At 41.7% G+C, this 14,975-nt stretch overlaps 2 protein-coding genes across 4 annotated transcripts; both read right to left on the bottom strand.

Moving 5' to 3' along the window:
- Nucleotides 1–1,046: 1,046 nt before the first annotated feature.
- Nucleotides 1,047–9,398, bottom strand: LOC132790533 (uncharacterized). 3 transcript variants are annotated; one of them, XM_060799088.1, is made up of 5 exons: nucleotides 9,317–9,398; nucleotides 9,056–9,126; nucleotides 6,718–6,773; nucleotides 2,121–2,758; nucleotides 1,047–1,586 (listed from the first exon to the last, which is right to left on the bottom strand). In XM_060799088.1, exons 2-5 carry the CDS (start codon nucleotides 9,068–9,070, stop codon nucleotides 1,153–1,155), a joined length of 1,143 nt encoding a protein of 380 aa, XP_060655071.1. In that variant the 5' UTR covers nucleotides 9,071–9,126; nucleotides 9,317–9,398; the 3' UTR covers nucleotides 1,047–1,152. The 3 variants fall into 3 exon arrangements, with proteins under 3 accessions (XP_060655071.1, XP_060655073.1, XP_060655070.1); XM_060799090.1 differs by lacking the exons at nucleotides 1,047–1,586; nucleotides 2,121–2,758 and adding an exon at nucleotides 2,768–4,122; XM_060799087.1 differs by lacking the exons at nucleotides 1,047–1,586; nucleotides 2,121–2,758 and adding an exon at nucleotides 4,153–6,361.
- A 4,523-nt stretch (nucleotides 9,399–13,921) lies between these two features.
- On the bottom strand, nucleotides 13,922–14,534 carry LOC132793079 (uncharacterized). Its single transcript, XM_060802737.1, has one exon. The coding sequence runs from the start codon at nucleotides 14,446–14,448 to the stop codon at nucleotides 13,969–13,971; it is 480 nt and encodes a 159-aa protein (XP_060658720.1). The 5' UTR covers nucleotides 14,449–14,534; the 3' UTR covers nucleotides 13,922–13,968.
- Nucleotides 14,535–14,975: the final 441 nt, after the last annotated feature.

Here is a 14,975-nt window from a genome sequence, read left to right as displayed (position 1 = left end):
GCAAAGCAGGCGGCAAATGACCAAAGTTGGCTCTAAGCACAAGCGACAACAACAAGTACACACACATAAACATACTTATACAATCATACTTATACTTATGCAGAGGGTTCTGGTTTCAGGCAAGAGATACTCATACTCCCAGTCAGCTCCCAGCTTGGAGCTTGCAGCTCGCCAGGCAGATGGTCAACGTAGATGGTTCTTTTGCTGCATGTCTTTTGCTCTTCGCGTCTTGATGCTTGCTGGTCTTGGTCAAGTTGTGCGAAGAAGTTTGTTAAACCTGCCTTGTAATAGAAGTCAAGCGCTGCAAGCTAACCAACCACATTGACAGCCCCACTCACGATCAGCGCAGCGCAGCCCTGGCATTGGCATTGGCTTCGGTAAACCATCGAAACTGGTTCAGGTGCAAATTGAATACATTCTGCTTGCATTTACCTTACCCCTTCTTTCCTCCCCACAAACCATCTCTCCTCCGTAGTCGTGCGGCTAGATTTATTTTTATGCCTGCCTGCACCGCCTGCTGCGGCGGAAAAGATTAATCAAGATTTGCACATGCTTGCGCACTTATATATATCGCATATGCCATCTTCTTCGCCTCTCGATTTTGCCATTCTTTTTTTAGAATTTATTTTGTTATAAAATATAATCACAGCTTGCAGCTATTAGATATGCAATCGCAATCGCAATCGCACTCCTTCTCTTTCTCCTTCGTCTTCTCCTCGTGCGCCTGCTGGCAGGCTATAGAAATTTAATAAATGCATCGGAAATAAACAACGACAGCTCTGCAAGCAAGTTCAATGGCCGGCACTTCCTTCTCATATTACCAAACTATCAATTTCTTGCAGAATTGACAATATGCTGTTTGTGCTGCAGCAATTTTTCATTCTGACTGCCGCCATCATTATCATTGCCAGGGATGCACAACTGCAATTCGCACTTTCTAGTTGCCGAAAATGTGGTCAACAGTATGGCAACGCTTTGGCAATGGCGGCTAAACGATAGTCAATTGGTAATCGACATCAACTTGAATAGCTTTGAGTTTTATTCGCAATAAAAAATTACGGTTGTGATATAAATTATTTTATTGGCAAACTGTTGGATACATAAAGTGAATGTTTATTGCATAAATATAGCAGAAGTGCAGACTTTTATCGTCTACTCGTAGTGCAGACGCCGCTTGGGTGCTGCTCTTATGACAGTCTTAAGCGGCGTCTTCGTCTGCACCGGCTTCGATCGTGCCGCGTATTCTTCGGCAATGGCTGTGCGCCACTTCTCTACCAAGGAATCGGGTGCACCACTTTGTCGTAGTGGCGTCTCGCGAGTGATGGGAAATGTGGCGATGGCCATTGGTACATCGCTGTAGTCGTAGTCATCGATGCCGAGACGCTCTCCAGCAGCAGAATTGGGTGACTTGATGACGAGCTGATTGCGTGATGGCAACGTAATGCTAAAGGCTGCGGCCTCTTCGGGGGTGACGCCAGCAATAGCTGTGGCTTTGGGAGAAGCCACTGCCAAGCCATTGCGGCCCGAAAGCGCCGTAGCGTGAGGCTTTGAGGATGCTACTCCGCCCTCACCGGCAATGGAGAGACCTAAAGGTAGAAGCAGAGAGAAAGAAAACAGGTAAGCAAGCTACGGTCGAGTGTGCTCGACTGTGAAATACCCGCTACTCATTTTTAGAAACTAACATTTTTTTAAAGTAACAATTCCGTTAACAGAACTTCTAAGCTTAACATTGCAGTCGTATAAAAAATGTTTAATTTACAGAAAAGGTAATTGTTAATTAACAGAGCTGTTAAATTAACCGATCAGACTTCAGAACTTATGGCATAATAAATTGCCAGTTTAATATCCTCCAATTTTATTATCCTATCGTCATAAAATTCTCTGAAATTATTTATGTGTATATTAAAATTTTATACTGTAGCTCTAAAATTTGACAGGTGTGGCTAAATTGTAAAACAAACTTGATCTGCGTACAAATATGCGAACTGTAGCTCACTCTCTTTGCTACTTCTGTTGAGGCTGATCAACACTACATGTTAAATACATTTCCTTTTGGTTCTTCTACCCCATGGGTAACGGGTACAACGGGTTTACATAGATTACGATTTCTCCACACTCACCCACTGGCTTGGCTTCTGCCACGGCAGCATCCTTTTTGGGTACCATCACAGCCACACTATCGTTGACGTCCTCGTAGGGATCATCGTTGGGTGGCAAGAACTCTTCGAGCTGTTGCTCTGTGACTTCCTCCAGCTTTTGTTCATCGATCTTTTGATCCGCTGGGTTATTGGCTTCCAGTCCCAAATTCGAGGGTTGCTTTTGTGGCCCATTACCGAAAAGTTCCGGTTGCAAAAGCACACTAAAGTCCTTGATTTGTCCGGTTTGCTGGAGTAGCGCCAATGCAGTGGCCGCTTGTCCCAGTTCCAGCAAACTATTCGCATAGACCTTGTTGTCTTCTTCGCTAAAGGAACCCTTGCGTTTGGCCAACTCCTGTATGGCAACAAGTCGTGCGGCTGCCTCTTGGATTCTGTTGAAATTGCTGCCGCTGGCAGAGATCGTGGTGCTGCTGACACCGCCATTATCATTGGCAATGGATTCGATGCTGGCTGCCGATATGGTGATGGTATCATCTGAATCCCGGGGAAGACCACGAACTTGCGGCACTTGACGCTGCTGGGGACGCAGCTGCAGCAATTGACCGCTCCAGCCGCCGTAGTATGGCAATTGTTCCTCAAAGATCAGTGGACCTGACCTGTGTCTAGGGGATTGCAGGGTGCAAAAAGTTTGGTTATAGTATAGGTGGTGCTATGTGTGAATGAAGTTTGGCTTTTTGTTTTGCCTGTACAAATTGTGGAGCTGTGCGTGAAGGAGCGTGGTTTATATAGACAAAGCGTTGGGATAGTGGATACAAAGTGCTACAGAGATATTAGACAAAGCAAGATAGTCTACAAAAAACTTTATTTACAAACTAAGAGGATGACACTTGGTTTTCGGGCTCATAGGAACACACATTGAATATCTACACTACAAACTACTTAGCTGGACTCGGTTTAAAGGCATCGTCGTCAATTGAACAAATCCAGCTCCAAGTCGGCTGCCGCATGAGCTTTGCCACCGACACCTGCAATGGCCACCGACTCGGGATTGAAGTACACATTCGTGGGCACTCCCTTCTTAAGCAGTGCCTTCGAAATGGGCGTGGAAATGGCAGTGCCACCATTACCCACCACAGCCTTGGAATGTGGTTCGAGTATTAGCGCTGCTTGCTTGCGTGCCTGAATGGCCTTGGCCTGTGTGGGACTGTAGGGCAGAAAGAAGGTGCCAAAGGGTATCTGTGGAAAGTTGTTGGAGTTGGTGCTGGTGCGTCCGGTGGCCTCCACTTTGACTGGCGTGCGCACTTTGCTGCTGCTGCTGCTTCCCTTGCGCAACTTGGCTGGTTTGGCTTTGGGTTTCTTCAATTGAGCAGAATTTCCAGTTATTTGACTTGAAATTACATGCTTGCCAGGCACTGCGACAATCTCCTCAATCACGTAATTTGAATTGATGCGGCTGACAGCTGCGCGCAAACGTTCATCGCTTTGCAGATCGTTTGTCGCTGTGGTTTGTGTCTTGGCTTGCAGCTTTTGCAGTGTTTCAATGGTATCCACTTCATCTTCAACATCATCATCCACTTCGGCTATGGTTGTGGGCTTGACTGTGCTGGTTGTTGTACTGGCTGTTGTTGCGACGGCGGGTGCAACAGATGGCGCCACATATGCGAGTGGTAGACTGTAGGCGGCGTAGTATGGTGAATTGATCAGCAAGAGGTTGCCGTGTGTTGTGGTGACTTGCAGCGCACCGTATGGACTGAGAACACCAAGCGCAGCTTGTGGAACTTGTTGTGGCTGTTGTGGAACTTGATTCACCTCAGGCGCAGTGAGTTTCTCGGGCTGCGGTTGTTGAGCTGCCAAGTAGGCGCCATAAGGAGTCACAAGTTTGGCTGCTTCCTTAGGTTGTTCAGCTGTTAATTTCTCAGCTGCTGGTTGGGCGGGGGCAGCCGGTGCAGCAAAGCTGGCGAATTGCTGTAGCGGACTGCGTAAAGGCCATGTCTCAAAGCTTGTGGTTTGCCAGTACGTGCCCGCACTTGGGTAATGGATGGAATTAGGGATTTAATTGTGTGGAGGATAGCAGATGCCATAGGAGAAGTGCGAGAGAGAGAGTTAAGGGATAGAGCAGTCAGTTAGTGTCATAATATTTACAGCTCAAATTGTGTCTAGTTTTTAGTTGAGTACAGAGATTAGTGCATGCAAAAGGTGTTAGAGGGCGTGGCACCGTTAACTAAACTAGTATATGTACAGCGATGAAGACAGAGATGAGGGCAATGCACAAAAAATTACAAATTACAAACATTTATTACGAATACACTTAAGCGCTATACAAAAATACTAACAGTCATTAGGTTTAAATCGAACATAGCAAACTACAGCTCCCCCCTTTTCTTTTTTCAAAGTGTCTGGCAACTCTCGCAGCTCGATAAGCGATAGTTATCGAACGCTTAGGCGCGCCATTTGAATTCACTAGTTAATCAAGGGACTGAGACTTGTTTGAGCCTCAAAACTCCTGCTCCTGTTCCTCTTCGTCCGCTTCCAGCTCCTGCTCCATGCCCGTGGCAGGTGCATAGTAGACAGTCGGCCCCGTGGCCACCACCTTGCCCTCACGCGGAAAACTGCGCGCCTCCACATCGGTGCGCTGCAGTGCATCCTTTAAATCCACATCGGCTGGTATTGATATAACCTTGGCACCCGGCCCAGCAATGGTCAGACTGCGTGGATGGGTCAAAGCATAACCACCGGGACCCACAATCGCAGTGCCGCCGCTGCCCGCGGTGGCCACGCCCCCTGGTCCCGCAATGGCAATACCGCCCTTGCGCACCTTCAAGCGCTGAATGATGATGCCGCCCTCGCGCAGCGCCTGCTTCTGTGTGCCCTGATGCGCAGTGGCCACCGTGCCAATGGTTTCCATCAGTGGCGACTTGTGCGCCTTGTGGGCAAAGAGCAGATGCTTCTCCGAGGCAGCGCTGCTATCGCGTTCGGCGGCAGTGTTCTCTAGGGTATCAATGTTGCTGTCGCCATCGCCACCGCCCTCTTGTTCATCATCCCATTTGTAGTCGGTGTCCTCCAAAGTGGATGCGCTGCTCTTGTTGGGAACGGACTGCAGACTGCCGATGACAGCTGGTGCGGCATTTGTGCCTGGCGAGCGGAAGGGCAACTTGAAGATGTTTTGGAAAGCGTTCTTAATGGCCACCGAGGTGTGGTTCTGCATCTCGGCAAGATTCACGCCGGGCACACGGAAACCCGTCAAGCGATTGCGATTGGGCAAAAGTCCACCAGCTGGTGGCAAGGTGGAGCTAACGCTTGGCGCAGCTGTGAGCTTGGGAGCTGTTGTGGTGGCTGCCACAGTGGGCAGACTTTGTACACCTTCCTTGGCTGCGATGCGCATTGGTTTCGTGGTCTGATTGACTGCGTTGATGCGCTTGCGATTGCTTGGATCTTGCACCACGCTGACGGGGATGCGTTGCGGTTGCGGCTTCTGTTTATTCGTTAGCTTCTCACGCGAATCCAAACGCTGCTCTTTGCTGACAGTCGGTGCTCTCGAGGTGCTCGGAGTGGTGCTTGTGGCAATTGTTGTGGTTGTGTTTGGGCCACGCTTGGGCGTGCCATCGTCGTTGAAGGCCAACTCGCGGGGCAAGAAGAACAAGTGGTATTTGGGCGTGCTCTTGCCCTGTTTCTTTGCTGACTTTGCCTTGCCATAGAAGCTATCCACATCGCCAATGATCTTGTAGCCTTTGACGCGATACTCTTCCGGCGCATGATCGCGAAGATATTGTTCCTTGTTCTGCTTGTAAAGATGGACGGGTATCACAAAGTGGGCGGGCAACTGTTGTGCCTCCTGCTCTGAAGTTGGCTGTGGCACTTGCACTTGATTGGGTCGAAAGACGAGTTGTTGTTGTTGTTGCTGGGAAGGAGGAGGCGAGGATGGAGACGATGCTGACAACGGAGGCGGCACATTGAAGGCAGTTCTTGTTAGCTTCACAGCGCGTATCGAAGGCTCGAGCAGCGTTTGCCCGTTGCTGCCAGAGAAATGATGCTGTTGGGCGTGGAAGGGCGATTGCGGTGGCTTGGGGAATAGATATTGACTGGAGTCGAGTATGGGCGGAAGTTTTGGCTGTTCGGGCTTCTTCTTCACGTAGCCAAAGGCCTCATTCACTTTGGCGATCTGGTCGAGAATGCGCTGGGCCTCATCCGCTTTGTTGGATGTTGTGGGCGCCACCACATTCGGATCAAACTCTTCGGGAAATTTGATGAGTCTTTGCTTTAGAATTCTGCAAACGAAACGTTTAGGTTTTTGTTTTTGGTCTCTTGGCATTGGCATTCGAGTATGTAATTAGTAAACTAATTTAAAGAGTTGTAACTAAATGAGCGAGACACAGCAAATGCGATAGAAAGAGAGAGAGAGACATAAAGTGATAGAGTGAAAGAGAGCGAGAGAGATAGAGAGGCTTAGTTACAAAAGTTGTAATGTTTTTGGTTTTAGTCACAAAATTCTAAACGCGTGCTGTAAATTTTCTACCTGGGAACGAGCATGGGGATTACGACACACAGTCACAACTCAAGGCAAGGCAAGGCACGGGGATTTGGGAGGGTTAATAAAATGTGCTGAAAGCGTCAAGCTACTTACTCAATGCCAGCTGTGCTTTGGCCTGCGGTCAGAGTGGCCAGCAAGAGTGCCGAAAGCTGAAAGAGAAATTAATAAAGAAATTTACAGTCAATTTGTGATGCTCTTATCGTTAATTTTAAACGCTTTCTGAGGGTGTGGAAAAAGTTGAAGAATGCTTAACATTATTCCCTTTCTACATTTGATTCAATTTAGACTATTCTCCTTTCTTATTCTTTTTATTATTACTCTCTTTTCCTAAAATGAATTGGCATTTAAGAGTAGGGTTTGCATATAATGAACGACCAAGAAATGAGGCTTAAAGAATTGTATTCTTATTGTACTTTGTGTATTTGGTATTGTCTTGTTATAGTGTGACGAAATTTCCAATAAATGGAACTATTTTATCGTCTAGCTACCGTTTGATCTGATACAAACTATTCTTTAAAAACTTAAGGTATTTGGGAGAAGTGTGGTACAAAATTTGTGTATCGAATAGTCTTGTAAGTAAGCTATAGAATGAAAATTTAAATTTAGTACAAAAACTTTATCCCTTCTTTAAGCAAAAGAATTTAAGAAATTTAAGGCTTTTCTTTAATATTGTTAATTAATTGGTTATTAACTTGTATCAAAGAGCCCGCATGATGCCAAGGTCTAAGAATGCGGTCAAGCGACAAATTGAAAGCCTTTCTCTGAAGCTTGAGAGCATTTGCATAATACTCGTATCATAAGCATGAGTTGAAAAGTGAGAGCCAAGCCCATTTTGGCGACAAGTACTTTTCAGCTTTTCACTTCAACGCATCATCAACATCATCATCATCGGCCTCGTCATCGTCATCATCGTAAAGAACCAGAACGAGAATCTGAACTCGAAATAACGTACACGAGCCGAAGCAAAATTCAAGCAAATATTTGCTCAGTTTCTTTTGCAAAATCAATATTGACGCAACAATCGCGAGCCAGAGACGGAGACTGAGGCCTGTCTGGAAACCGTTAGCTTGGCACCCGCTAAACAGCCTCCAACAGCACGCCCATCTATCAAAGCTCGTAATGTCACTGAGAGCTGTGTGCGCCACCAAATGTCATTGACCCTGTGAGACACAAAACTGAAATTCTCAGCCTCAGTCTGCCTAAGCCACGTTTTGGAGCAGCGGCAACAGCAGCTGGTGGCAAAGTTCTTGTATTTGCAAGTTGTCTTGCATCCAGTTTCCAGAGATGTATTTCCCTCAGCTTTCTTTTGTCTTTTGTCACTAATTTATTATACATATTTATTATTTGCTCTTTGGGTGTGTTTCAAGCCAAACAACATAAACTGGGTTAATGTTATCCAATGCAAATGAACAAATGAAACGCCAGAGTTCTAAATTATTGATAGATTTCTCGTAATTTGAAGCAGAGCTGCAGCTGTGCGGTAAACATGTCTATTAAATTACGATTGATGATATTACGGTACACTCCTTGAGAGAGTGTGGGTTTCTTCTTTTTATTGATTTATCGTCGTATGCAATCCAATTTGTTGAACTTTTTTATGTCTTCGAAAACTAGACAATGTGATGCGATTGTTTTTATTTTTATAGTTTTCTCTAGCTGCTCCCCAAGAACTTTGTGTGGCAATGTCATTTATCATGGCATACGCATGCCTTTTATACGTTGCCAGCATATTAATTTCAGCGCAATGAAGTCATAATTATAAGCACCTTTTTTTTGGGCTTTTAATAAATTCGTGGCGGACGTTGACGCACTTGTACTTTTAAGGGCGAGCCTAGAAAACATGAATAATGCAAGCTGATACTTTTCACTTTTCAATAAATAATCATAAATATCAGCACGTCTCAATTATCCATTATATTTTCTGTATTGTTATCTCCTTAATCCTTACGCTACAAAGCGCTTGATTATTCCACTTTTGTAAATTGATTTCTCAGAAAGTTCTATAATAACCGCCGCATATGCAAATCTGGCCAACACAAAGTGAAGGCTAAACTGGCCAAGAGCCAATTCCAATTCCAGTCTGAGACTCAGTCCAAAATCGGAGAACCAGAAACAGAAGCAGAACTTTACGCAGTGAAAGTTCAGTGTTGGGGCAAAAATATTAAATGCGAAAGACTTAAGGCACGAACTTGCGCCAGTTAATGCCTTTAAATGCGAAAGACTTAAGGCACGAACTTGCGCCACTTAATGAGTTCAACGACAAGCTGGACAATAAATGATTAATTGCGGTCACACACATGGAAATTTTAACTAGTTTCACATTAATTATGGTTTTTATATATATTTAGTTTAGTTGCATGTCTTTTTTTATGTTTATTTAGCAAATTTTAATTTAAATTTATTTATTTTTTTGTGTTTTATGTTTACTTACAATGAATAGACGCATTTTGCTTTTTAAAGTTTTTAACGCTGCTTCGTTTGTCCTTGGCCAATATCCTTGAACTGCGAACGAGACAAAATTCACGCTTGTTATCACGCGTAGACACAACAAGAACGAGGAGTAGAATAACGACAATCCTGTCGCATTTTATAATTGAAATTTAATTCGTTTTTTATTGCTTGTTTCACTGTTCAGATTACCACTGCAACAACAACTACAAAGTCACACAACAACACAAAAACACTCACGCACCTTTTTGTTTTTTAGAACCCAACCAGGCAACGACTGAAGATGAACTGATTCGTGCCCGTGGCCAGCGTGTCGGCTTTATAACATTTCCATTAGCAAAGCAAAGCAAAGCAGCAAAGAAATGCCCAACCTGACCCACGACAGTTGTAAAAGAGAAAGACAGTGAACGACAGAGAGAGAGAGAGAGAGACGAATGAGAAATCAGGTAAGAGAGAATGCTTTAAGAGAAACTCAGCGTTGGGGGCACGTACGCAAAGCTTGCGCCTTGACTAAGCTCTTATCAATTGGCGGGCATCAAAAATCCCGCGCTCTCATTTAACCAACAACGAAAAACCACCCAAAAATTGACATTCATGGATCAGTTTGGCACTTTGTCTGATTAAAATCATGTCTCTATTATGTTAGATGAGCACCAAACTGAATCACGTTTTATTTTGTTTGCCTTTTTTTCGCAAACACTCTTGGGAACTTGTCGAGGCGTTGACAGCGCCCCTTTTGGCCGCCTCGCAGCCTGCTGCTGACATTGATTAATTAATTGAAAGTTTATTGGCAGCGAGGCAATTACAAGTGTATTGGCAGAACGAAAGACATAAGACACGAAAGTGTGTGGGAAGCAGAATACTCGAGTTCTATGACAGTTTAGAACATAAAATTGGCTGTTGTGGTGGGCCCCAAGCAAAACGAATTGCCAATTGAAACAAGACATAAGCCTCAACATAAAAGACTTAAGACACGAACTCGATTCAATTGAACAACTCAACTTAACTCACAGCAACAGCAGCAGCAGCAGCGTAATTGACATGACAAAAAGCGTAAGAAAACGAGAAGAAAAAGAAAAGCTAATGAAAAAAAGTCAGCAGCATAAAAAATGATATTTAAATTTAGCCTACTTCACTTGAGCTTGAGAACTCGTTAGAAAGTTTAAAGTCCTCAGTCCAATGCGCCCTTAATCTCAATTTCAATTGAATTATATGTAAGTTCTTGTGTTTCGCTTAGCTTTGCTATTTTTTTTTTGCTTTTCAGATCTTAATCTCTTAAGCTGCTTCGCAACTTGAGAACGCTCGTTTTTTAGTGACCCCTGCTACCGTGTACTCTGGGAGGTTCAACTCGTTGTAGTCGAAACAGCAAATCAATAAGATTACCTACAAGATTTATGGTTTCAACTGGTCATCATGCGCTGGGCCGCATATTAAGTGTAGAGCAGAAATTCCAAAATAAAACACACGAAGCAGGCAGCAGGCACACTTTGAATGGCATTAATTGAAAGTCGACAAATCGATGCAACAACAATCGAATCAAGTAGGCACAAGCCTAGCTTCGTTCAGTTACAGAAGTGCAAACCGAAACCTTGAAACCTATTTTTATATATAAAAATAACCGACTGAGCAACAACAACAAACATACACGGAACTGGGACTGAGTTTGGTGATGGTGATGGTGATGTTGCTCTTGATGGCTGATTTAGCCTCCATGCCTGTGACCTTCACTGAGTGCATCAGGAACAGCATCAGCAGCAGACTTAACTTAAACCGTTGTTTAAGGCACATAACTGGATCTCCCGACCGTTCCCTCACTCAAAACACTGATATTCTGTTCTGTTCTGTTCTTGTTCTGCTCTTTTTTTTGCCCCTCATAATAAATGTTATTTGCGGTTAATGCCAGGCATTACTTATGCAATTATGCCAACCCAATTATGCAGCTGCCTACCTCAGCTATCCAGCTACTCAGTTGTATTCCCAAGCGTGAGGCGCTAGACAAATAGTAGAGTATCTTGTCTGAGAAATTGCCCCTGAGAATGAGCCTAATAAGCGTCCAATTGATGTCAAAAGTTTAGTTTATAATACGCTTACAAAGAGTTATTCGAGTGTTTAATAAAGTACGTAACTATATTGACAGATTTTTCTACTTACAATTCAGTGATAGAATTCATTAATATTCATTAAATCAGAACGTATTTTGTATCAGTTCATTATACTAGTCCGATCAAGTACGTGTAGGAATATGTACTTAAGATATTGTGCGTAACTGGTTGGATTGTGGAGCCCATTAAAATGCCATTAATTTAAATTTAATCGACATTTTATTGCCTTAAAAACATTACATGGATTCTTTGCTGTGTTTTTGTGTTGAATGAAAAAATGAGTCAAAGTGATGGCATGCATTACTTAATGCATATTAAGCTGTAAAGATGCTAAAGACTTTCTACTGTATGAATATTAATTTAATAAATAGTATTGATTATTTTCATTGTTTATTTTCATTTTATGTATGACACTGATAAGGCAATAGGAAAGATTTGATAGGGATTAGATATTAAATAGATGTTGAGGAGTTCTACTGAAAAACATTCATCGAAATAATTGTGTATATTTGTTGATATGGTAAATAGCAAATATTTTATCTTATTACTTACTAGGATGAAAAAGAAATAATTTCATATTAAATACAAATTGATAAGCTATTTGATAGCAATATTATTATGAAGTGCTTCAAGCAGTTGAAGTCCATGTAGAAATGTCTTGCCTTCCTTTTCCTTACTTGAAATCTAAACAATGTCAATCGATATTACTTCAATGTTCAACACGAATTTTGAGAAACTCAATATTATTATTATGTGAGGAAATGTCTTCTACGACAAATTGAGTCTATCTTTCAGAGCCTACAACTTTATCATCCATTCAGCTTCTTGTATGCACATTTTTGTTAAATTGAGGTTTTTTATAATAACGAATAATTTCATATTAAATACAATTTGAGAAAATCTACTGAAAATTATTAATCAATCTGAAAAAAGTTGTAGTTAGTTGATGTAATTTTATTGATTTATGTACATATGTATATTTTGTTTTATCATATTTATTATAGTAGCTGTTAATGTTACAATATTGATTTATATTTTTTCTGAATATTTTGATTATATTATTCATTTTATAGATATTGAAATAATACAAATAAAGAATGTAATCTTGTTCTGGCCTTTTCAGCTGTTAGCGTATTCTCGTCTTCGTCTTGCCCTAGCTAACTGTTCTGCTTTCGATATCTGGCTCGGAAGAGCGTCTCAAAGAAAGTTGTCAACTGGTTGAAACGGCATTTAAAATGAAAACTTCTGAAGTGAATTTTATAGCCTACAATTTAATTACAAAGAGTGAAAACCTTGTTTTATTTCTTGACCAGCCTCGAAAATAGCCAAAAAAAAAATGTTGCAGCAATCATTTGAATATAGTTTTTTTTGCTATGGCAATAAAAAATATTGTTTATGTTTTGAATTTGGGCATTTTGTTGTTGTTGTTAATATTACTTGTTGTTGTACTTGTTTTTTAAGTTTTGGCTTTTTTGGTTTTTGGCACATTTTCTTATTTAGGCCACGTGAGTGTGGCCAAGGCTTCGCGTTTCGTTTCATTCCGTTCGATACGAAATTATTTGGCAAGTTCGCGCACGCAGCGCACATTTCAAATTTTAAACGCGCGCCCTCGCAGTCAACAACAGCAACAACAGCAACAATAACAACAATAGCTACAACAAAGACAAAGACAAAATTGAAGAAGTTGCCTCCATTTGACTCGGATGCACCTGCCGAACAGCATAACAAATTTTTGTTTTTGCTCGATTTGTAAATTTGTTGTTGCTGCTTTAATTTGAGTTGGTCAGTGCCGTTCAGCCCATTTAATGTTCCGCAAATCAATTAGGCATTATAAAATACATAAATCGTTCAAATTATTGGGCCAAAGCACGCGCCACTCGCTCATTCAGTAGCCGCATATTTGTGTTCGAATTAGATTTATTGGGCAATCCTCGCTTAGCTGATTATGCTTCAAATACTTCAAGTGCTCTTCCTATTTTACATTGCTCAAAACTTGTGTCAAACTTGAAACTCTATGAATTCCCTTGAGCATTTGCATTTCCATTTGCACTTTGTCCCTGGCAGTGTGAAGACATTCACTTCCCATGCACATTTTTTATGGGCTTTTAATAGTCTCAAACTTTTGTGGGGAATCTGAGTTTTTTTTTTTGGCTTTTTTTCAATTTGTATAATACAATTTATTTTACGTGAAGGTATGCTTCTTATTTTTGAAACTAAGCTAAAAGAACTTGTAGTTAAAGAAATGTTAAGTTTAGAATATTACTTTCACTTATGGCAAAAGCTTAGAAAAATTAATTTAATGTGACTTTTCAATCACTTTTTGAAGGCCTATTTATTTTAACTTTATGATGCTAAAATAAAAGTTACTTTATTTAACTTATTTTGGAAAATTGATATACAATTTGATTCTTGCCCTAAATAAGTAAGAAAGCTTCAGACGAGTGTTGTCGACTGTGAGACACTCGCTAATCCATTTTAAGCAACAGCAAAACAGAACAGTATTATTCTAAAAGTATACCAAATTAATATACCGGAAAATACTAAAAAATACCTAACACTATTTGGTATACTATTATGTTCAAAATATACTTCTATGGTATATTTTATATATATCAGATTGTCATCCTAGACCTTCTACCCTATGGGTATACTCGTATTTTTCTGTTATATCGTTTGTTAATTAGGGTTTAGTTTTAAGGTACTTTATTTCAACATATTTTTGAATAGAGTTAACACTTATTTTCACACAAGCACAAACATAATAAGCTCTTTTAAATTGTATTTCACTGAAAACTTAATTGTACTGCAAATGCTGCGTTGGCTTGGCCAAATTTCCTCCCATCACCACGAATCCAATGCCTGCGCCCGCTTTGTAGCTCAGCTCATGGTAACCCGCATCATCGTAGTAGGAATACTTGCCCAAAACATGACCCGCTGCATCCGTGTGTTGGGTGTGCGTCATTTGTGGCGTATTGAGGTTAATATTATAGCTGGGTTGACTGCTAGCTACTGTTGGTGTTGCAATTGAAGCTGCATGTGTTGCTGCAATTGGAGCTGCAATAAGTGCTGCTTGTGGTGGGCCACTGATCACTTGTTGTGCTGGTGGCGTCCAGCCCCATTGATGTCGCCTTGTGTTGCCTGCTCCCAAATTCCTGGCAAATGTATAAGGCCAAATCTGTTGCTGAGGAAGCTGCTCGTAGTTGGGCGACAGTTGATGATGAGCACTTCCTCGCTCGTCTGTGTTGTACTCATAGTGCTGACCATTGAACTCCATGTAGACATGTGCAGCGGACACCAACTGCCGGAAGCAGCAGCAGCAGGAGAAGGCGACAAACCAGAGCAGCAACGAGTAACACTTCATCTTGCAGACTGAAGCGGTAGTTTCTCACGTTATCAGTTTTATAGGGAAACCAAAGGCGACCACAAGTAAAACATGCCACTTGCAGCATATTGAATAACTGCAACTTTTTTTGTACCAGGCAGTTAAGGGGTAGAAGTGTTTGGTGGGATTTAAGGTTTATTTTAACAGATTTTCAACAGTTTGTACTTGTTAAAATTCTGAAATCGATGCTGTTATGTATGTTCCACCCATTCATTTTATCAACTAGATCTCATTAGTCTATAATATTAATACAAATATTTTGACCCTTCTGTCGTATTTTGAGTTGATTTAAAATTGTTTTCTGCGCTACACTGCTGTCTACAAAATGTAACAATGTAGAATTTATATCAACAAGTTCATTCTAGAATATCGATCTCCTTTTATGGCATTTTTGTATAAACTTTAATGAGTTATGGTAA

Source organism: Drosophila nasuta, chromosome 3, assembly GCF_023558535.2.
Source record: "Drosophila nasuta strain 15112-1781.00 chromosome 3, ASM2355853v1, whole genome shotgun sequence".
Taxonomy (NCBI): domain Eukaryota; kingdom Metazoa; phylum Arthropoda; class Insecta; order Diptera; family Drosophilidae; genus Drosophila; species Drosophila nasuta.
The sequence above is the reverse complement of the archived record's forward strand: the minus strand, read 5'-3'. Positions and strand labels throughout refer to the sequence as shown.

Excerpts from the sequence above, each read along its gene's own strand:
- LOC132793079 (XM_060802737.1), bottom strand. The coding sequence starts at position 14,448 with ATGGAGTTCAATGGTCAGCACTATGAGTACAACACAGACGAGCGAGGA.
- LOC132790533 (XM_060799087.1), bottom strand. Across the intron at positions 6,362-6,717 it reads CAAAGCACAGCTGGCATTGA|AATTCTAAAGCAAAGACTCA; the intron begins GTAAGTAGCTTG and ends TTTCGTTTGCAG.